This window comes from Lontra canadensis, unplaced genomic scaffold (genome assembly GCF_010015895.1).
Source record: "Lontra canadensis isolate GAN:19392208 unplaced genomic scaffold, GSC_riverotter_1.0 scaffold4, whole genome shotgun sequence".
Taxonomy (NCBI): domain Eukaryota; kingdom Metazoa; phylum Chordata; class Mammalia; order Carnivora; family Mustelidae; genus Lontra; species Lontra canadensis.
The window spans coordinates 23836374-23860214 of NW_022630998.1; the positions used below are offsets into that span (position 1 = coordinate 23836374).

A 23841-nucleotide genomic window follows, 5' to 3' on the forward strand; every position below is an offset into this window, starting at 1 on the left:
AGCTCTGTACTCAACAGATGATCTTGATTACTAACATATACAAAGATTTACATATAAGAATATTTATTGAAACTTCATGAAAGTTTGGAAATAGTCTGAAGGCTGATTAACGGTACATAGTTTAAGAAATAACCCACTGTCAAAGCACTTATTGTTCTGAGGATTATTTTTATATTTATAAATAGAAAATTACAAGCATAGAGTAAACTTAGCAGAGACCAACAAGAAATGACTTCCTCCTACTCATGGTGGTGGGCATGTAAGCTACATAATTCTGAACAGAATCATATTAGGACTTCTTTGGGAATGCTTGAGTTTGAGGGCTCTTCTTTCCTACTACGTGGAATGTAAAAGAATGTTGTGGACAATCATCTTGTGACAAGTAACATTAGCCTTGCAGTGAAACCAATACTCCAAAAGGCAAGAAGAGGCAGAAAACAACAACGTTGTTGGTGGAATGTTAAGTCCTTGTCCCACCTCATCTAAAGTTGTATGTTTCTGGACCCTCAGAATAAATGACCCAATAAATTACCTTTAAATCCATTTGAATTGGGTTTTCTACTGTTCACACATAAAAGATTCTTAACCAACACATTGTGTCCACCCCTACAACCCTTTAAATACAACCCACTAAGTTCTACAACAACGAAAAAAGAGTGTATTTTCAATATACTCTTAGAATTTGAAACAATGGCCACAGACTCAAGAAAGGTTCTAAAGACTTAGAAATACCAATTTGCTTCATTAATATGGCAATAAAAGTGAAAACCAATTCTTGGTTATTCAAGATTTTTTCTTTTCTTCTTACTACAAATCAGATTTTTTTCACATAAAAGCCAATAATTTAGGAATACAAGGGTTAATTAGATTAAGGGAATCCCAAAGAACTATCAGTCACTAGCTAAAATAAGAGGTTGAAGAGTCAGTCAACACTTGGTGTTCTAAATCCACCTGATCTATGTATCACTACAGAAACTAAATTAAGTGACTCTTAAAGAGGCCCACCAACCCTAGAGTTCTGGATTTCCATGACGTCTCCTCTCTTTTTTTACCTTCTCCAAGCAGTCAGTATGATATCTAACAAGCAGTAGATTAGGATGAGTTTTCTTAACAATGTCAAACTGTTCCAACCAAAGAATTATGGCTCCCATAATGTCTTAGGTATCAGTATACTTCAACTGCTATGTGGAAATACTATAGCAATGAGATAACATTAAAACCTTATTATTCCCTCTACTGTTCAATAGAAAACAGAGCAGAAATAAAATTCCAAATGAAAGACATTTACAAATTAAATAAAACCTGTAGGGGCGCCTGGGTGGCTCAGTGGGCTAAGCCTCTGCCTTCGGCTCAGGTCATGATCTCGGGGTCCTGGGATTAAGCCCTGCATCAGGCTCTCTGCTCAGCAGGGAGCCTGCTTCTCCCTCCCTCTCTGCCTGCCTCTCTGCCTACTTGTGATCTCTGTCTGTCAAATAAATAAATAAAATATTTTAAAAATAAATAAATAAAACCTGTAATAGCTGCAAAACTGATTTAATATTCTTTCTACCAACCTACTTTTTGTTTCACACACACACACACACACACACACACACAACAGGCTGGAAGCACTGTTCACTAACACAGGAATTCCAAAATGTCTAGCTTAAAATATTTTTAATTCTAAGCACAGAAAACCAGCAAGACTCTAATCCCTTTACATCTACCTCCATATCAAGAAAACAGCATGATAAGAGTGAACTGTATAAGAAATTATCAAATACCTATTGTTTTTTCTCCCAGTTCTAGTCCAGGTGAAGGATTTGTTAAAATCAGCTGAAATGTTTCATCCCCTTCTGGAATGTCATCATTCAGAATCATAATGTCAATATTTTTATATCTTTCTCCATCAACAAAATGAAGAATCTGGTCAATAAAGTAAAAGTAGACAGTATTATATTTAAAGACACTGTTGGGTTTTTATAGAATATTTGGCAAGAAATACAATCTGGTTGGCAATGTGAAATAAGCTATTTTAATAAAAGTAAGGGACTTTCCTCTTATTTTTTTTTAATCTCTTTTTACTTAAATTGACAACATTAAGTTTAAAAAGTAAGATTCGTGGAGAAGAGAATAAAGTAAACATTTGACTAAGGAATAAAAGCCAACAAGAGACGAAAAGCACTTTAAAACATTAACAGTAGTTTCAGTAAATTAAAGCAAAGAAATAAAAGATATAAAATTTTCAAGAAACAACAGAAACTCTCTGAAACACTCTGATATAAATATAATGACAGAAATTCTTTGTCACAGTAACTTGTGTTCTCCATTATCAAGTATTGCAATAAGATGTGAATAAAATGGTATCAAATATTAAAACAAAATAATGGATGAATAAAATAAAATAAAGAATAACCTTTAGAACTAAAAAATCAATTTCCGTATTTTGATAAAATAGTAAAGAAAGCTATTCTACAATGTAGAAGTCTTCTGTCTTAATTTATGATGGAATATATAATAGTTTATTACTTTAAGATTAATTTATTTATACGAGACCCAAATCACTATAATTCCCAAGGATTTCACCTTTGGGGTAAAGATGTAATCCAGCCCCAGCTGTGCTTCCAAATTCTGGGCATATACAAACAAGGAAACGTGGCCAAGAGTCCCTTTGCTCCTCTGGGCTACCAATGTTAAACTTCCTTTGGTTTCATGGACTTCAAACCTAAAATAAACAGAATACATTAATCTTTTCCTTATAAGCTTTTATTCAGTAGATAATCTGAAACTCAGAAAAGAACTCTCACACTGCCTTGGTCTTACCTGGTATGTTGCCATTCAATTACGCCTCGAGCGCCATCATTGGCATCAATAATTATCTGTGCAGTCAAGCCCTCCGAATCTGAAAAAAACACAAAAGCATACTTTTAAGTAAAAGTGATTAAGAGAAGTATTTGGCATAGAGAACACATAATTTCTAATATAAAGATATTGTCAACATTACTCAAAAGATGTTTAAGAAAGTAAAGATATGTTTATGATATTTGATTAAGGACATTTTTACTAACAAGAGCGATAATTTACAGAAATCTAATGAGCTGAGAACAGTACAAAATAAGCACCTGAGATTATGGTTTTATTTCTATTATTTTAATAGAAAGAGAAAAGAAAAATAGAGACCACTGGAAGGAGTAGAAAGATCAAGAAAAGAGAAAGAAATGGGAAGAGACAGGCAGGGAGTGCTGCAGAGAAATAAATAGGTGCAAGAACGAGATGCAGGAGTGACATGTTAAGACAGGAGGGAAAGATGGGGAAAAAGTTGGGGGGCAGAGACTGAGATGGAAGTAAATTTCTCTTATCCCTTTTTATCTTGTACTCTGCCTACCAAGTAGAGTATGTTACCAGCATTCATTATCCAGTCTTGAAATATTAACCAACCCTGTTTCTGTTTAGTTTTTTAATAGTTTTATCCTTTCCCTCTTAAAATTCAGAGGCTCTAACTTAGGAGAGTATCTTAGGATACTTATGGCAGCTGCCTAGGTGGGGAAAGGATAGGGAGAGTGTAATTCCCTGAGTGAAGTTAGCACTGTCAAAAAACAAAAAGAAAATCAGTATCTGTGCCCACCTAACTAGAAGCTACAAAGCAGAAGCCCAGCTCCAGCATCTCACAGCTGTGTGACTCTGGGCATGTAACTAAGCTTCTCAAAGCTTCTGCTCCCTTATCTGTAAAATGTGAAAGTGACTAACATAAAGCACTTCAAACAGGGGCATCAGAGAGCACCAAACAAAAGTTAAACTATTCAAATTACTTCTAATACGAGTATAAAGAAATATGAAGTATCTGTTAGCTTTCTTAGCATAAATGTCTTGTAATAAATGCCTGATTTCAAAGCCTATCCCAGGAGTCATATATTTCTTTTGCAAAAGAATTGAAGCTTTTCAAATAAGAAGAAGAAGAAGAAGAAGGAGGAGGAGGAGGAGGAGGAGGAGGAGGAGGAGGAGGAGGAGGAGGAGGAGAAGAAGTCAAAAACTGGTTATTCCCTTCCATTGTTTTCAAAGTTGTCATACTGAGCCTCAAAAGGGAATGAGGAACCCCTATTCCTTAGCTCACTCCTCTTGGCCATGCTTCCCCTCCTTTAACCCCAACTGATTTTCTGCCCTGTACAGAGCACCTTTGAACCAAGGGATGGGGAACAGGCTAGCACAATGCTATTCATTGCCACTACCTTTTGGGCAATCACACCTACAAATTTCACATAAAATCCCCAGTATTGAATGTCTAAACTGCAAACAAGAGTTTATGTTTTAAAATAAGAACATATCTTTTTAATCTACATAAATTCATACTGAGGTTCAAGTTTTACCTTTCAGTCTGTAATGAATTAACTGAGTCTTTTCTAAAGCATGAAAAGAAAGAGGTAAAAGGTCAAAAAAGAAGCAGAGAAAACAATAAACAAACAAAAGTTCTGCTTAATCTAAAGGAAAATAAAATCATCTGATAGTCTGGAGATCTAATGAAAACAGCAAATGAAACTTTAAAAGGAAAAATTCCTTCTTAAGAACTAATTCTACTTTGAAGTTTACAAATTTGGTTATAAATAGTTGTTAAAAACATCACACAATAAACAATTCTTAAATGTGTTTATGATCTCCAATATACAAAACTGCCATAGATTATAGTCTCCAAGTTAAAATAAATTTAAAAGCTCACCAGATTTTCTTCTACAGCTGAGATTAACAAGTATTACAGTTATCACTTTTGATTAAAAAATGAATAACTTTACTTTGTTTGAAGTAAATAAACAAAAACAAAAAGAATATCATACCTAGTCTAGGAGGAAATGAAGTTAAAGGAGCCATGATAAGGTCAACATAAGTTAAATTCACAAGGAAATATTCTTCTAGCTCTGGTATGTCATCCTGTAAAAATTATATCCATTAAATCTCCTATTGTTGTGCTCTCCAAGTAATGACCTCTTACAGTTTTTTAAATTATCTGATAAATATGTCTGCTTAAATAGTATACAGCAAGTATAAAAATGCAAACCTGGAATATAAAGATTAAAATTTTTAAAAATAAACATGCCTTAGGTATGACTTTTCTTTTAGATCTGACACCAAAAGTGAAAGCAACAAAAGCAAAAATAAACAAGTGGGACTACGTCAAACTAAAAAGCTTCTGCACAACAAAGGAACACATCAACAGAATGAAAAGGCAACCAATAGAATGGAATAAAGTATTTGCAAATTACATATTTGATAAAGGGTTAATGTTCAAAATACATAAAGGACTCACACAACTCCACAGCCAAAAAAGAAAAGAAAAGCACCACAAATAATCTGATTTAAAAACGTACAAAGAACCGAATAGACGTTTTTCCAAGGAAGATGTACACCAGCAGCCAATACATACATGAAAAGGTGCTCAGCATCATCGAGCATCATTGAAATGCAAATCAAAACCAGAATGAGGGGCACCTGGGTGGTTCAGTGGGTTAAGCCTCTGCCTTCAGCTTGGGTCATGATCTTGGGGTCCTGGGATCGAATCCCGCATCGGGCTCTCTGCTCAGCGGGGAGCCTGCTTCCCCCTCTCTCTATCTGCCTCCCTTTCTGCTTACTTGTGATCTCTGTCTGTCAAATCAATCAATCAATCAATCAATCTTTAAAAAAAAAAAAAACACCAGAATGAGACATTACCTCACACCTCTTAGAATGGTTATTATCCAAAAGACATGAGATAAGTATTGGTGAGTATATGGAAAAAAGGGAACTCTTGTGCACTACTGGTGGGAATATAAACTGGTGTAGCCACTATGCAAAACAATATAAGGGTTCCTCAAAAAATTAAAAACAGAATTACCATATAATCTGGCAATCCCACACCAGAGTATATATTCAAAGGTAATACAAACAGAATATCAAAGAGATATTTGTAGAATATATTCACAATAGCCAAGATATGGAAACAACTTAAGAGTCCATCAGTGAGTGAACGGATGAAGATGTGGTATCTATAAACACAATAGAATATTATTCAGCCACAAGGAAGATGGAAATCCTGCCATTTGCAACAATATGGATCAACCTAGAGGGCATTATGCTATGTGAAGTAAGTCAGATGGAGAAAGACAACTACTGCATGGTATCCTGCACTATTAGTGGAATCTAAAAAAGAAAGAAAGTTAAACTCATAGACACAAAGAGTAGAAAACTGGTTCCCAGGGCCAGGGGCTGGGGGTAGGGGGAAAAAGGAAACGTTGGTAAAAGAGTACAAACTCAGCTATTAGAAAAATAGTGTCTGAGGGTCTCAGGTAAAACTTAGTGACTATTGGGGCACCTGGGTGGCTCATTGGGTTAAACCTCTGCCTTTGGCTTGGGCCAAGATCTCAGGGTCCTGGGATCAAGCCCCGCATCAGGCTCTCTGCCCAGCAGGGAGCCTGCTTCCCCTTCTCTCTCTCTGCCTGCCTCTCTGCCTACTTGTGATCTCCATCTGTCAAGTAAATAAAAAAAATCTTAAAAAAAAATAGTGACTATATAGTTGACAACACTGTGTTATATAATCGAAATTCACTAGGAGGCTAGACCTTAAATATTTTCACACACAAAAAATACACTTGTGAGGTGATGAATGTGTCAGTTAAATAGATGGGGGGAATCCCTTTCACAATGTATACATGTATCAAATCACCACAGTATACATTTTAAATATCTTACCGTTTTACATATTTTTTAGATTCTATATATATGTAATACCATGCAGTATTTGTTAATTTTACTTCAACAAATCCGACATTAAAAAGTAATAAAAGTATAAACTTATACCCAGTTGTATGATAAGTTATTAGGTTGAACTACATCAAACTGCTAATATATCATTTTTCCTCAACTAACATAATATGTAAACCGACTACATAAATATATAAATCTAATATATTTTAAGTAGAATGGAAGCAAAAGATTTTAAATTATCTTACTATCCAAAGATTGAGATGTGGAATAGAATACCATGAAAAAAATAGGGGCTTCACAGTCATGGAGACCTAACACCAAATTCTGTAATTTTAAGTGAGTTGCTTCAACTTATAGCCCTCGTTTCCACCATCTGTATAATGGGGGAAATAATATCTACTTTGGGAATTATAATAATGATTAAAAATAATAAGTATGCAGTGCCTGGCCTAGAAAGAGTCCTTAAAAAGTGATAGCTAGGGGCACCTGGGTGGCTCATTTGGTTGAGGGTCTGCCTTAGACTCAGTTGTGATCCCAGGGTCCTGGGATCATGCCCTGTGGCGGGCTCCTTTCTCAGCAGCAAGTCTGCTTCTCCCTCTCCCTCTGCTCTTCCCCCTGACTGTGCACTCTCTCGCTCTCTCTCACATTCTCTGTCTCTCTTCCTCTCAAATAAATAAAGAAAATCTTAAAAAAAAAAAACACCTAATAGCTATTTGTAATAGTTAATTTTAATACACTATTAATCCCTAGTGCACCTAACAGCACTAAAAATAAGGCAAGTGTTCAAAACTTGAAGACCAGCAAAACCCATGTCAATCATGACCAATCACCCAACAATATTTACATAAACCCCAATGTGTGTGTGTGTGTGTGTGTGTGTGTATGTGTATGTATAAAGTCAGTACATACATTTTATTAATTTTATTTAATGGAGATGTATTTCCATGTGAAAAAAAAGGAAAACAGTCTTTAAACTATCTTCTATAATATATACACCAAAGAGAGTTCCAGAATCAGGGATGTAAAAGTCATGGTCCCCCATCCATCCCCACTGTTCCTCACTCTCATACAACAACCCCCTAACACTGACCACCGCCCCCTCAAACCAGGCCTGGCTGATTTTTGTTTATATAGGCCACAAATAAATCTAAATCTAATGCTACTCAAGGAACAGAAAGGGCTACAAAGACCTAAGGGGGAAAAAAGGAAAACTGGAAACCCTGTGTTCCTAACTCTAGACTCTGCGAAGAAAAGAAGGGTTGGCTACATATATTCTGTTTTAAAAATTACCATATCTAAGGAAATCCATTTATTTATATTCAGTTATATTAACAGATTATATATTTGATTATACATTTGGTTTAAAGTTTTATTTTATCAAATCGGAGGTTCTATGTCATACGCTGAATATTACCTTTTATCTTATGGCTCTAGAGTTCTCATACTATTGTATCAGGTCACTGTGCAATGGTAATCAAAAAAATAAGAGTTACTAACTTCAGATGGTGGATGGTTTTCACTACTTAAAATTTTGTAAAAGTAAAAAGCCTCAGAGAAAATAAGAGCTTTTCAAAAATAGAACCCCCAAAATACATAGTAATTGAAAATTTTTCTAAAGCAGTATTTTCTCTTCCCTCCCACCCATCACACATACCATCTCCTATCCTCTTCATACATACTATTTTCATACACCTCTTGGAAATGTATTCAGGTAGCTGAAACACTGAGTCCCAAAACAGCGTGAGGTTTCACAATATGAAAAATCATTTAAAATGCAATTTCAGCCACCAGTGATAACTTTAAATTTGACCGTAATCACATTTTATGCCAACAGCCTCTAGTGAGTTTCTCACTATCTCTAATTTAACCAGTCCTAACAACTAAAATGCTGACCTACATGGATTTTCTGGTCCAATAAATCCTTTGGAATAATCAAAATGCTCCCCTGGAATTTCTTAGGCCAATGCCTATCTTAAAGAGGACTGCCCTAAGGAAATTCTCTTTATCACTCAATGTTTCTGTAATAAAATACACAACAGCAGACCAGCCTATTCAGACAAGAACAGAAACCCCTGTGTGGTTTTAAAAGATCACAAAAAGAAATAAGCTGATTTAAAAGCACCAGAATATCCCATCAATTTCTACTTTCTTTGTAGTTATTTAGATTAAATATAATAATAGCAAAGTAAAGAGTTTTACCTCAAGTATAGTAATGTTGATGGCTGCTGTGGTTTCTCCTTCTTCTAAAATCAGAAAGCCAACTACTGAGACAAAGTCAACATCTGGCTCAGCTAGGTTTCCTTCTGTTTGGTTCTTTAGACTCAACATTCCAGGAACTGTGCTGTATGTGACGTTAATGGCTCCTAATTGAATTGGAAGATATAAGGTTTTATAATTATTTACACTTTTAAAATATCATCATAGCATTAGCCTTTTTACTTTCCTAACACCTGCAGTAGCTTGTATTCTTGGACCCAATTTCTTACTTCCTCCTATATCCATAGCCTTTATCATGTAATGGCTCAGTGATGTCCAACTATGAGCAAGGTATACTGCACTGTCTCTTGATTTGGGAGTGTGGCTGTGACTACTACTTTTGGCTGTTAGTACAAAGTAAAAGTGATCATGTGCTAGTTCTAAGCCTAGACCACAAGAGGACTGGCACGCTCTTGCTTGCTTTCTTTGGCCTCCAATGATCCCAGGAGAAGAATGAGACATCTGGAGTAGGGCCACCCTTGGTCAAACCCTACATATGGTAGTAGACCCAGAGCCAGCCCATTATTATACACTGCTGCGATTTTATGATGGTTACACAGCATTTCTGTGGTGATAGATAATTACTTTAATCTTTTGGAAAAAGAAAAAAAAAAAGAAGAAGTTACGCGTGCCTGGCTGGCTCTGTCAGAAGAGCATGGGACTCTTGAATGATGCCACACTGGGTGTAGAGATTACTAACAGAAATAAATAAACTTCAAAAATAAAGAAGTTATAAAGTCCTGTTCTGAATTAACAAATATTAAGTTTTTTCCCTGTCTCTGATTTATTTCAGCAATGGCTTTCATCCACACACAAGCAGAATATTAAAAAAGAACCTGCCTAGAAACCGCATTCACTCTAGAGTAACACAAACCTAGAGATCCGAATTCTCTGTTGATGAAAAGCTGAATTGTTATGTTAGCCTCTTGCAGCAAAACAAATCTTGATGAAAGAGCAAAATTTAGAACTCCATGTGGTTCATCACTGGCTTCGACAGTCAGGACAGCTGCATATCCCTGTGCATCAAGCAGAGCAATTCCGGCTGGTGGGACTCCTAAAAACACCAGGGATCACAAGAAATCTAACAGTGATTTGGCATTAGCTTGGAAATACTTAACATACAGCCCCACTCTCTGAAACACTGAAACACCCATACAGTGTTCTTTTTCATTCACTCCTTTAAGAGAAATCTTCAGGTTGCCCAACAGAACCTACAACTGAGTTTTCTTTTTCTAGAAAGTAAATTATAAAATTTCTTCACTTGACATATTATCTTTATTATTTGCTAATCATCTTCTGAATTATGAATATTGAGTAGACAGTGAATAAAGTACCCAGATAATTTGCTCAAAGTGATTAGATTTGAATCATCTATATAAACAGTCTAAATCCAAACTGGTCTGCTAATATAAATTTATTACAGAAAAACTCTTCCTTTGGAAATGTATATTATTCCATACAAAAATATTTAGCAAAATTTTTAGAGGTTTTTCCTGAGTGTTCCCATTCGGAGCTGATTTTTTTTAGATCTAACAATTTTATGGGACAGACAATATTTAAAGTTATACTTTTAAAAAAAGTAGTATTTTTTTTTGTATTTTTTATAAACATATATTTTTAAAAAAGTAGTATTTTTAATTAGTATGCATCTAGTTGTTAAATATAGGGATGGCAAGTATTATTTTTTTCCTAAAAAGAATAATATACTAGAAAAAAGTTTAAATTGAATTTTGAATTACCTTGTGTCCTGACATCATACAGAATGACTTGGTATACTTCTTTTTCCTCAGGAATGTTGTCATCCAACAAATGCACAAACACTGTTTTATTCAATGACCCCTATAAGAAACAGAAAGGAATTCATCCCTCTATTGCCACTGAACACAAAATACCTCCTGCTTTTATTAGATTTATAAATTGTGCATCCAAATATATTTTCATTTAAACAAACATCCTATGGCTTAAAAAATAAAATACATAAAAACACTGACTCACGGGAAACTCGGCATAAAGTAGATAGCGGCTAATTGTGGAGGATATTGAATGCTGAGCTAGTGAATATAGCTCTTATCCAATATGCGATGTAGCACTATTGAAAATTTAAGAGAAAGCAATACATCAGGGGGATTTCTATGGCAGTGGTGAACAGGGAAAACGGAAGCATGAAAAAGAAGGCCATGTTGCAGGAAAAGTCAGGCACCAGGAGGCCAGTGCAGTTAGTCAAGGCAGAAAGTTATGGGGCTCGGCTTAATATTAAGGAGTGGAAATGAGGAGGATAAAGAATATAGAACGCATTATCAAACAAGAATTCATACTGAGTAAGTGTGGAAAGGAGAAGAAGATGATTCAGTGGTGCTGACTTCCTATCCAAGAAATGCTTTTATAAAGTTATTTCCCACCAATTGCCTTCTGGTAAATTATCAGAAAGATCTTCTAAATGAAGCCTCAAAAATATAGTGTGAGCAGGACATAAAAAGATTTGTTTTTAGAGCTGTATTTGCTATCCTCTTGCATGTAAAGTTTTGAGACAGTGAGGAGTAAGGGAGGAGAAGGACAAGCACTGCCCATCATGTTTGGAATGACACAGTGGACACCAAAAGTGGAAGGCCAGGAGAGCAGCGAGAGAGCATGGCTCTAATACAGAGCTGGCATCTGCTGTTTCCTTCAAAATCTGCCATTTACATAGGAAAAAACAAACCTACTTGAGTCTTAGAACTTTTCTGAGTAATGTTCTTCCTCCAGGTTTCTAAGCAAGCTCTCTCATCAATCTCTGTTAACCCTTGTTTTAAGAGTTTTCCCATTTTCTCCAAAATACACTGTCTTCTCTATGTACTTGTGTTAAATCTTTTTCTTTGTGGTATTACCTCAGGAAAAAAGAGCTGTCCAGTAGAGTTAGCAAAATTGAGTTCTAGATTTTGCCCAACAATTTTCCAGTTAACAGAAACATTTCCTCGACCAGGGGGTGTTCTTACCACATGGAATTGCAAAATTTCTCCTGCAAATGAAATGTACAGCTTGATAAATATTTCACGGAAAATAAACAACATTTGAACTCAACAAAACCCAAATCCCAAACATGCAACTGTTACAGCACCTTTTCCAAGAATATTACAAGGCTCTTCTGTTTTAGACTTTCCAGAAGCTTTATACATGCTTATTGTTTATTAACACCGGGATCTCACTTTTAAATACTTTCATTTAGTAGAACTTCAGGAAGTTCAATATGTAAAATTTACCAAAAACACATGCTAGAATGGGAAACACAAACTCTTATACACTCCAAAACATGCATCAGAACATAAATGTTCTGTAAATTAAAGAAAATAATAAAGTCCTTATGGTCAAAACTAGTAATAACACAAGTAAATTCTTCTTTCACTTCTCAAAAGGACACAAATTCCTTACACTGATATGCAATGTGATTTTACACAATGCATGCATAAAAATGCTTGCAAATACCTGAAAATCACATTTCTTTAAATTATAACTTACATATACCATCAATGATTTTGTTTTATAAAAAAGAAATACAAAGGAAAGGTGTCAAATTTGTAGATGAGCCTCTGTAACTTCACCAAAGTTACAGTTTTGCTTCCTGGATAATAAGGTAGTTTAGATACTGCATACTTTCCATTCCTGGTTTTTATCCTCAAAGAATACTTTGTAAAGTTGAAGAAAATCATGACAATCATTTCTTTTAAACCGCTATAAGTGGAAAGTAAGTTCCTAGGAGTATTGCTGATGGCCACATAGCTTGCTGAAAATACGCTCAATTCAAAAGACTTATAGGATGCCAAGTAGCGCCAACACACTAAAATTTTCATACTAAATTTAAGCACACATAATTTTAGTGGAATGAATTATTTTGGGAATGGAAACCATAACCCAAAGCACCAGAAAGACTTTTAAATAACATTTCCTCAGACACTCCAGTGTATACATTTTTAAGTGTTTCATTACCAAAAAAAATTAATCACCATTATGGTAGTAGACTATGTCTTGGTTTTGTTTTTGTTTTTGTTTTAAACCATACAGGGACTGCTAGTTAGGAATCCGATTGTCTCAGGGTTACTGAAAGCCTGTATATCAGCCATAATTGCCAAAATTTATGTTACTTGTTTAATTCATATGAACAAACACAGGCATGACTATGAAATCTTAGAGTTCCTCTAATGTACACCTTGCAGAATTTCTCATAGAGTAGCTTTGTATTAAACAAAGAGTTTATTACTGAGAGACACAAAGAGAGCCTTGGAGTAATTAAGCACTTTCACCTATAGTGTGGTCTGGTGACACACATAAAAAGGTTTAAGGAGGGTCGACAGTGTGGCTCAGTCGTTAAGCATTAGCTCAGGTCATGATCCCAGAGTCCTGGGATCCAGTCCCACACTGGGCTCCCTGCTCGGCAGGAAGCCTGCTTTTTCCTATTCCCTCTCTCACTATCTCTTTCTGTCAAGTAAATAAACAAAATCTTTGGAAAAAAATTTTTTTAAAGCTTTAAAAAAAAGATTTAAGGGGTCATGGTTTTTCAAAATGTTTTAAGTCACAAAGCCTAGTAATATTTCAAGAAGAAAATTACAGAAGTTTGACCAAGTGCTAAAAATGCATTATGCATGCATGTGGCAAGAAAACAAAACATAGGTCAGTAAAGATCCATGTCGAAGGGGAACCTATAATAATAATAATAATAAATGGTTGCAAGATTGTACATGAAGATTTGGGAATAATACAAGATTAAAAGATAAAAATAAAAATGAAATGTTAAAGAGAGAAAAAATGTAAAATCTTCCTACAAACTTACTACATGTAAAATCCTCAAAATCTAATACCACTCAGTCAATACCACCTTTAAAAATTTAACAAATTACCATGCAAGTAACCTATAAGAAAGTATTGTAAGAAACACAATTTGAGGCAGGACACACACACATACCACACACAGAGAAATAAAAGGTAAAGAAAGTATTCCTTAAATACAATCTTGTAAGCCAAGCCTATTGCAATGTGAAAATGTAAAAAAATATTAAGAGTGTGAAAAAAAAAAAAAGAGTGTGAAAATATTCCTAAAAAATAATCAAAATGGAGGTAGTGACTCTCCTCATTAAGGCTCCCAGGAGCCAGGTACATTTAAAATGTCTCCTTGGGGCGGGGGGTGCGCCCGAGTAGCTCAGTAGGTTAGGCCTCTGGTTTTGGCTCAGGTCATGATCTCAGGGCCCTGGGATCGAGACCCGTATCGGAGCCTGCTTCTCCCTCCCCATCTGCCTGCCTCTCTACCTACTTGTGATCTCTCTGTTAAATAAATAAATAAAATCTTTAAAAATAAATAAATAAAATGTCTCCTGGAATAATTACCAGAAAGTTAGCCTCTACCTGGATAAGGAGTCAAAGAACAGTTGTAGAAAAAGGAAAACTGAGAAACAAGCGCTTAGTCTTTCAAATATAAAGGAAAAGATAAAAGGAATGTCTTAGAAAGTGTAGGTTATAATTTTCATATAAATATTTTACTAGATGCTACACTGTCTTCTAGCATTTGCCCAGGATGAAAGCCTAAATAGGACACTTACCCAGAGAAGAGTCTGACAACATACCCGGAAGACCATATTGATATAAAATCCAGAGTCCATCAAAAGTTGGACTTTTACCTCTAAAACAGATGATCTATTATATAGCGTCTAGGCCTAGCTTAATGCAGATTAAGGAATATAAATATAAAATGCAATTTAATAACCCTAAGTATTTTGTCTACTTGATCCCAAAACAAACCAAGAGTTTTTCTAAAAGACAGATATCAGAGTATTATACTTAGGGAAATAAGTCAATCAGAGAAAGACAATTATCATATGATCTCCCTGATATGAGGAAGTTGAGAGACAATGTGAGGGGTTTGGGGAGTAGGAAAGGAATAAATGAAACAAGATGGGATGAGGAGGGAGACAAACCGTAAGACTCTTTATCTCACAAAACAAACTGAGGTGGGGGGCGGTAGGGAGAGGGTGGTTGGGTTATGGACATTGGGGAAGGTTTATGCTATGGTGAGTGCTATGAAGTGTGCAAGCCTGGTGATTCACAGACCTGTACCCCTGGGCTAATAATACATTATATGTTAATTAAAAAATTTTAAAAATTTTAAAAAGACAAATATCAACTACACTGTAATAATAATGAAAAATTTAAACCCAGGAAATATATTTTAATAGATACATGTATATATGATAGATACATGTATACATGCTACACATGGGCCATCTAAATTAACTGCCCTCTGCAATAGACAGAAAATCATTTAAACTAATTACAGGCATATGAATAGTGTGCAACACGAACTATCAATATAAACAATAAGAAAAAAGTTGAGTGTTTCTAATATAGCACCTCTGTATTTTTAAGAAGAAATGCATTTCTTGTTCAAGTCTTTGCCTAAAAAAGATTCAAACTGTCTCTGTAAAAAGGCAAAATTTTAAATCCATTGAATATGACACGATGATTATGATGCTGCTGAGTTGGATGACTAAGTGAAACATCTAACACGGATGTATAAAGGGCACATTTATACATAGTTTTCAATCACAGTAAAAATCTATTGTCCCATATTTTTTAAATTTCCCATTCCATTTGAAAGAAAGTAATATTTACCACTGGGCATCTGTCCAATTGCTTTAGCACAAAAAAGAGAAATAGAATTCTACAGAATTCAGCACATTGTTAAACACTAAGGCAATTCCTCCCCATGAACTGAAAACGTATTCTAGAGCCAGAAGTTCAGCATGGTCCACATTTTAAATCTAACCTCATAAATGAAACTCCGACACTAGGCCAAAAGCAGTGTTAACATTGCTTAAGATCACATGGCATGACTTTTTTTATCCTGTTTCTTTAGCAGTTATCTTGAAGAATCCCCATGAAGTTTTCATTAAACCACTTTGGTAAACAGGTACGCTTGGTACACGTTTCTCTGTGCAAGCTTGTGGTAACATAAAAAACACACACAAAATTCTGAATCACTGAGGTTCAACATAATGTTTTTGAAAAAAGAAAATTAATTTAGACTCTAGGAAAAAAAAATTGGGAATAAAGGTATAGGAAAATAAGAAAAGGTAAAAATTCACCCCAATTTTTATTTAGAAAATATGAAAAAATCTAGAGAGCACACATGCAAGCAACGAAAGCAGTTCAGTGTTTTATTTCCGGTACCAAATCCATGCTCATAGAGTAATATGATAATGCACAATTTTTACCAATAACACATTTAGGCCATATACTTTAATTACTAATCGCTTTTCTTCTTTGCAAAAAAAACCCCCAAAAAACAAAAAACAAAAATAAAAACCATAAAGACATATAAATCATAAGCCCATAGACAATGCTTTTGAATATCAGCAAAATGAAAATGTTATAGAAGTTTCTAGAAAGGCATATTTGAACCTCTAAACTTATCTTGCCACAAATCAGTAGCAAACACTGTAGATGGGCACTGACTTGAAGACCCTACTTTGAGGAGAACTGCCCAAATATCTCTACGTTCTTAGAAACTTGCTTCCTATCCCAAGTTCTCCTTTAAAATCCTCTAAGTTACCCTTGTCTCCTCCCACCCAATTGGGAATCGAATCTCACTGGCTGCCCATGTTGGCCTGAGACACAGTGATTACTTTCTTTCTGTTTATTGATGAAAACACACTCTTATCTTGGTTTCCTCCCTCCTCTGGCAGAGAGCCTTCTCTCTCCAAAAAGGTCTTTTCTCTTTCCCAGCACCTTAGCCTTGTGTTCCACAGGGGTCTATCTTTGACACCTTGCTTTTCTTCCTCTATCCACAAAGATCCTATTAATTTTCCTGAGCTCAACTATTATCTCTAAAAATCAAATTTCTACCTCTAACATGAGATATAGTCAGGTTGTCTCATAAGTTGGCTTCTCTCACATAAACATTGTTACTCAAAGTCATTATTCTTCCAACTCAAATCACTTGAAATATTTGCCAATTAAATAGTTCTTGAAATGCTGAGTTCTGCAGCAGCTTAAGTTCAAGCAAAACATAATTTCTTTTCACAAATTTCCTTATATTATATAGGTTTTGGATTCAGACAGCACTAGGGTTAATTAAGCTCCACTGTGAAAAACTTAATTTCTCAGAAACTCACTCTCCTTATGAGAATATGAGATGTATACCATTATACCCACTTTATAGGGCTGTTGTTCAAATTAAGTGCAATAACGGATGTGTTTTCTGTCTGGAAAACAGAAAACACTCAATAAATATTATCATTGTCATTATTATTAACATTAACTTCTACAGTGACTTTTTTACTTATATTACAAATAATTTTTTGAAAGTTGCTGATCTATCTTTAGGTTGGACTTAGAGCAACCTGTTAGTCATTTTTACTCACTATTGCTGTGACAACATGAGATTCTGAACCACTGATAAAAAGGAAAGAGTGTTGGAAAATAGGTCAGACATTTGCATTGGTAAGCTAAATAAACTCACAAGTTGGGAGTACAGTGAAGTAGAAGGTAATGCACACTAAAACATATTTAGTTTCGAGCACAGCAACTAATGAGCTGGATGGCCTTGTCAAGACACCTAATCTCTCTGTCTCTCAGTTTTCTCATCTGTAAAATAGAAGTCCAAATACATGATCTGGATCCTTGTTGTTTCTTCTCTTTCTGAGGTACACTTATTTATTCTTATTTCTAAACACAGACTATAGTGAAACACAGGCTACTAAACACAAGTTTTATATCAAACAGGTCTATTCAAAGACAAAAAAATACTACTAAAATGTTGGAAGCAAAAAATTAGCCTGCATTTGCAAAATCCTACATATGTTAATATTAAGATTCAAGAAAATTTTGGGGCGCCTGGGTGGCTCAGTGGGTTAGAGCCTCTGCTTTCGGCTCAGGTCATGATCCCAGGGTCCTAGGATCGAGCCCCGCATCGGGCTCTCTGCTCGGCGGGGAGCCTGCTTCTTCCTCTCTCTCTGCCTGCCTCTCTGCCTACTTGTGATCTCTGTCTGTCAAATAAATAAATAAAATCTTTTAAAAAAAAAAGATTCAAGAAAATTTTTATTTTTTAAGAAAAAAATGGACATTTTCTAATTTTTTTCTAGTTTGGCACTTCATTCATAAAATATAACAACACACTATAAAATCCAGGGTAAAATATTCTCCAATTACAAACTACTACTTGTTTTGAACAAGGAGCCAGTGCTTCACTGTTTAATATCAAAAACTACTACTAAGTACATATATGCTTGCTAGGAACTGTGACAAACACTTTATACGCATTATCTCATGTAATCCTCACTAAGAAACCTACGAAGCAATATTTCTTGTCATTTATAAAATGAGAAAGCTGAGCATCCCAAGTGTGACTAACTTCCTAAAACCACATCAGCGGGGGGAAGCAAGCTAGAATCTGCAAGGTTCCTAAGTAGTTAAACAGTTCACTACAGACCTCTTTCCAGCTAAGTTTCAGGCATACTAACATACACAGCTCTACAAAATAATGAAAGGATAAAAAAAAATTGGAAACTTTAAAAGAATAAGCAAAAAATGACCTCTATAGAAGAGAGCATGAATATGCTGAACAAAAAAAAGAACCCACCTTCGTGACCTATGACAGATCTGGAAGCTGTCTGAAAGTTAACAATTCCCGCAACGTTGTCATTGGCCAAAATGTTCACTCTAACGGTGTCGGAGCTGGGCAAAATTCTACTTCCTCCATCAGTGTACACCAAACTAACTATGACGCTTTCATCATCCTCTGGCTCGGAATCATCCAAAATGGCTAAAATGGCTGTCTTTTTGGTTTCACCTATAAAAAAATTAATGGACTAAAAACCAAAGTAACAAAACCGTCAACATAGAGAATCCACAAAGATCCCAAATTACTTCCGCTTTAAAAAGTTAAGTAAAAATATGTAAACGAATATCATAAGCAATATTAGTGTAACTAAAAACAAATCACATATGTCAATCTATATATCCTTTTACATATAAAATACTGTAAAATTTTATTAATATGGGCAGATTGTAGAGAAGAACATTTTGAATTATGGAAAAAATTTAAAGGGTAGAATTATTTCAAAGAATCGTAGTTTTGTCCCTTAGTTTTGTTGTAGTTTTGTCTTTAGCCTAGAACAGTGACACGGCTAGGGAAAGGGCATCTAAAGTACGTTCTGTTGAGAAACATCTCTCTCTCTCTCTCCCTCTCTCTCTGTGTGAATGGAGTCTCATTCTCATTCTGGCATTCCTGTGAATAATTTTCTTCAGGTGATTAAGTGAATACTTCCCTAAAAGACCAGGAACACTTAGGGAATGGTGGTCAAAATGGCAAACAGGAAAGGGATGGCAAATTCCGAGTGTAAGAACCAGCCTGAATGAGATGAGTCTTTGGATAACTAGATGACAGCATCAAATACCAATTTCCAGGATATGGGCAAATGAAGGAAGGAGGCAGAAAAGGAATTCAATCTACTCAAGCAATCTACTTTTCAATTTGGTCTAGGACCCCACTAGAACATGAAGCAGAAGTGAACACCTCTAAACCCAACAGGGCTTCTGCAGTTCAGCCTATTGTCCTCTACCTAATTCTTTGCCACTTTCTGGAAAGAGGATGAAAGGGTGAGATGAGAAAAAGCAAGAAAAAGGAGAAAGGCATTAGGAATGAATGTTCTCTCATGAACTTGCTGGATTTCATCAATTCACAGCATCAGGACTGCCTCAAGAGACTATAGGTTATCTAAGAATCTATGTTAGCTATTAATTATGGTCCATTTTGTATGCTGGTAAGTTACAATTCAAGGTAATACTAATTTGTATAATGATATTTATATGGAAACTTTTTGTAGTTATTAAAGCTCTGGAAAATCTAGTCATCCTCATTAAATTTTTATTATTTCCTTTGAAATAAGGAGAAATGTTACCAAATACCAGTCTGTACCCCAGCTCCACCAAGCATATCATATTCCATCATTAACAAAATAATATTTAGGAAATAGCCATTATAGAAATGTGATATGCTATTTTAAAAATTTACTCTAAAACATAATGCTTATTAGATATTTCAAAAAGTATACTACATATAAGTCATGATCATGACCTTCAATTACTATTTCTAAAAATAGAATATGCAAAAAAGTTGAACAAGAAAAGATGCAATGAATTGCTCTAAGACATGGAATTGTGAATAACACTTATTTCCTTCTTTCTTTGGGGATATCATGAGGTTTTTATAAGCATATGTTTTTTTAATCAGAAAAACACTATGCTAAAAACTATATGGAATCCATAATTGCCCAAATTGGGATTTAAACAATGATCTTAATAAAGATAACTTTTTATTTTAAACAAATGAACTTTCCAAACTTCCAAATATTAGATGATTCAACCAGTCCTAAAAAAGAATCAGTGAATCTGACCCTAAATCTAATCTGTGGGCCAAGTTAAATTATTCATGAAAATTTACAGTAGTTACCCCTTCAAGCCTAAGAACATTATTATCAATCTATCTATCCCTAGGCTTAATTTAATATGAATGAAATCATCAAAGTTCATACTATTTATACTTACAAATTATTTTCACTGAAGATTTTCATGGGTAAGAAGTATCGGTAGCTAGGAAAATGAGTATGAACTGGGAAAATTTTACATGTACTAGACAAATCAGGATAAATCATCAACGAAAATAATTTTTAAGTATAAATAGTATGAACTTGGGTAACTTCCCTTTCAAAATTAGAATTTGCCTTAGAGTTGCCTCTGTTTCCTTATAGGCACTGCCAGCACTATAAAGGAATAAAGTCCATATGTTCCCTGAAAACATTATCTTTCTAATAAACTTACAAAGATGCTCATCAGTCTACGTATATCATGGGTCAACCATTAACAAGCTAACTAGCTTCTTTTTTAAACTATACTGCCGTTGTATACATTAGCAAGAATCTACACAGTAAGAATTCTTATGAACATTATCATTAAAATTAACTATGATGACTTTGCCAGAGTAAACTAAAATCCATTTAGAACCATCACTTACCTTCAGCAAAAGTCAGAATATCTCCAGCACCTATAAAATCTGAACCTTCAGTAGCAGTTCCACCAACAACACGCCATTCAACAGTCACCTGACCTAAGCTGCCCCCCGTCCTGTGAATCATCAGCTCCACTGTGGTCTGGGGCTGCTCCTGAACTTCAACATATAAGCCATCTTCTGAGGTATTGGGACTAATACTGTAGATCACAAATACTCCAAAGGCATCACCATTTAATGCTATGACAACTGTAGAAGTATTTGGCTGTCCTATGGTTGGTTGGTTTTTAAAACTGGCTGTGATGTTCATGAGGTGTACTTCAAGGAGAGAAATTAGAAAACTCTCATCCATCTCTGGGAAATCATCGGGAAGAATAGAAACTGTGAGATTTGCATATTCATCACCCTCCAGCATTACGGCCCATTGCCTTGTCACAGGCTCATAGTCACTCCCAGCCACAGCCTGACCGCTAAACAGAGACGCTACCCTGGTCATGTTTTTCCTGTAGGTCCAGGAGTCCGAATTGTTAACCACCGGATTGATCCAAGATGTCATCCAGAAACACTGAGGGCCCTCAGAAGCAATGAAAAAAGAGAACGCTGAGCATGCGTGTTCTTTGAGACACAAAGTGGCACAGGTATACCAGGGTTCCTTCATGGCAGAGACATTCACCCAAGTTCTCCACAGCGGGTCAGGTACCCCTTGAATTGGCGATTCATAGTAGGACAGTAAATCTTGACCTTCCTCGACTGCAAGAGCCACTACATCAATATCAGAAGTACTGTAGAACAGTAACAGTCGACCAAAGTGCCCTCCGCTAAAAAGTGGAGCGACAATTAAAAAACAGGTTAAGCACTCAAAGCAATCTGTGGATTACATAGAAAAGGAAAATACTTACTTCAGTTCTCACTTTTTTTTTAAATATAGAAAGTAATAGTACAAACACAGCCATGTTTCTTAATTATATTTGTCTTTCAACATTTTATTTTCTCATATAAGGGAACCTTGCTAGTTTTCAATTAAGCAATAGTTATTTTTAACCAAGCTGTAAAGATATCCTGCAAGATACGATCATATCCATTTCAGAATTATCAAACAGATTTAGAAAATGAATTCTCATTACCAGATTTCACTTAAACAAGGTAATAATGGTAATAGCTGGAGTGCATATTAAGAAAATGTAATTACTTGCCACAAATTCCCAAGACCCCTTATTTTCTATTTCTGAAGGAGTTCAGTGAACTTTACACTGCCTCACACACACATGGAGAAAAAACAACCTAAAAAACACCCACTTCATACAGCATTTAAATATTCTTTAATTTGGAAGCTAGTTGTATTTAAGTTCTAATTCAAACAAATCCTAGATTAAAGCAATAACTTTCTGTGGTTAGAAAGCCCAATGATCTATAATCTATTATCTATTTCACTAATAATAAGTATGATAAATATATTGGGCTCTTCATACACATAGTCATAATTCAATTAACACATTACCAAACCTATAAAAGAATTAACATTATATAACAACCACCAAACCTGATTTAATTGCACAAGAAGTCATTTCCCACCACCCACAACCTCCTTTCCCCCATAGATGTAAGCCATTGTTCCATATACCTTCGCCTAACAGTTATGTTAGCACAGGAACTTCGCTCCAGAGGTTCTTGAACGTGATAAACCGACTGAACAAAGGTTACTGTACCGTAAGGATTATCATTGGCAGGAATAATAATATTTGCCACTCGATCTAACCCAATAGTACCTCCACCAGAGGCATCAGTTAGTTGCACTTGGATAACCTAAAAATACAGTGAAAATTTCCTTAACAGAATCCCAGTTCTGAAATTAAAATAATAATGATGCAGGTGGGGGATAATCAGACATATTATCCATACAAGGACAAGGACAAAATATAATGTAATATGAATGGAATCACAGAAACTCCCCCATTACATTTACAAATCCAACATGGAACAGAATAATACATTACTGACTTTTAATAATAAAGCACAATTATACATAACAGGCCATTTAAATTCCTTAATATTCAGGTATATAATCTTACAAATCAACTTTAAGATCCTTATTATAGTTACCATTTCAATAAAACATTGTATGTCTGTTCTATACAGCTTTTTATTTAGGTAAAATATTGCATGTATGTTTCTTAAGTAGCTAATCTATTATGCCTTATTTCCCACATTATGTTAAATGGAAATCCTCTGACAAAATTTAAGATGTCCTATCATAATGCTACCTAAACTTTGAGAGAAGGAAAGAGAAATGTTCTATATATATTAACTAATACCTAATATTTTAGAACTGAAAAACACAATTAGCATTCAAATGAAATATTATGGACTTCCCTTCTATGAAATCTGATATTATTAAAGAATAAATGCTTTTAAAAGTAATTTAATGACACCTAGGGTTTCATAATACTTGAATTTCATAACGTAAAATTATCTTCAGTTAATATATGTTAGTAATGAATCAACTTTTTCACTGAGACTCTATTTTTATTTGCCACCTAGCTTCTTCACCATGAAAAATAAGCATCAGGCAGATATGTCTAGGATGGTATTTGTCATATAGTAAATTTTTAAATAATTATTGAAGAACAAATAAATGAGTAAGTAGAAAATCAAAATCTAAATTTAATTAAGATCAACTGGCCCACACTCAAGCTAAGAGGGAGTCTAGATACAAATTAAGAGCTTTTATGGAAAAATGTACAAATATACATGTTAAATATATAAAGATATATATTTAATCAAATATATATAAAGATACATATTTAATCATTTAATGAAAATGTGGAAAAATACAGTGTAACTATACAAAA

The 23841-nt window shown here is 34.8% G+C and overlaps 1 protein-coding gene across 7 annotated transcripts in view; it reads right to left on the reverse strand.

Moving 5' to 3' along the window:
- ADGRV1 (adhesion G protein-coupled receptor V1) overlaps positions 1 to 23841 on the reverse strand; it is a 554175-nt gene that overhangs the window by 393550 nt on the left and 136784 nt on the right. For all 7 annotated transcript variants that reach the window (XM_032846581.1, XM_032846569.1, XM_032846573.1 and 4 more), the window contains 11 exons: positions 22614 to 22795; positions 20999 to 21810; positions 18566 to 18775; positions 11829 to 11959; positions 10704 to 10803; positions 9839 to 10018; positions 8908 to 9071; positions 4806 to 4899; positions 2803 to 2881; positions 2566 to 2704; positions 1764 to 1905 (listed from right to left, as the gene is read on the reverse strand). In XM_032846581.1, coding sequence (XP_032702472.1) covers positions 1764 to 1905; positions 2566 to 2704; positions 2803 to 2881; positions 4806 to 4899; positions 8908 to 9071; positions 9839 to 10018; positions 10704 to 10803; positions 11829 to 11959; positions 18566 to 18775; positions 20999 to 21810; positions 22614 to 22795 — 2233 coding nt within the window. The remainder of the gene's footprint in view (positions 1 to 1763; positions 1906 to 2565; positions 2705 to 2802; positions 2882 to 4805; positions 4900 to 8907; positions 9072 to 9838; positions 10019 to 10703; positions 10804 to 11828; positions 11960 to 18565; positions 18776 to 20998; positions 21811 to 22613; positions 22796 to 23841) is intronic.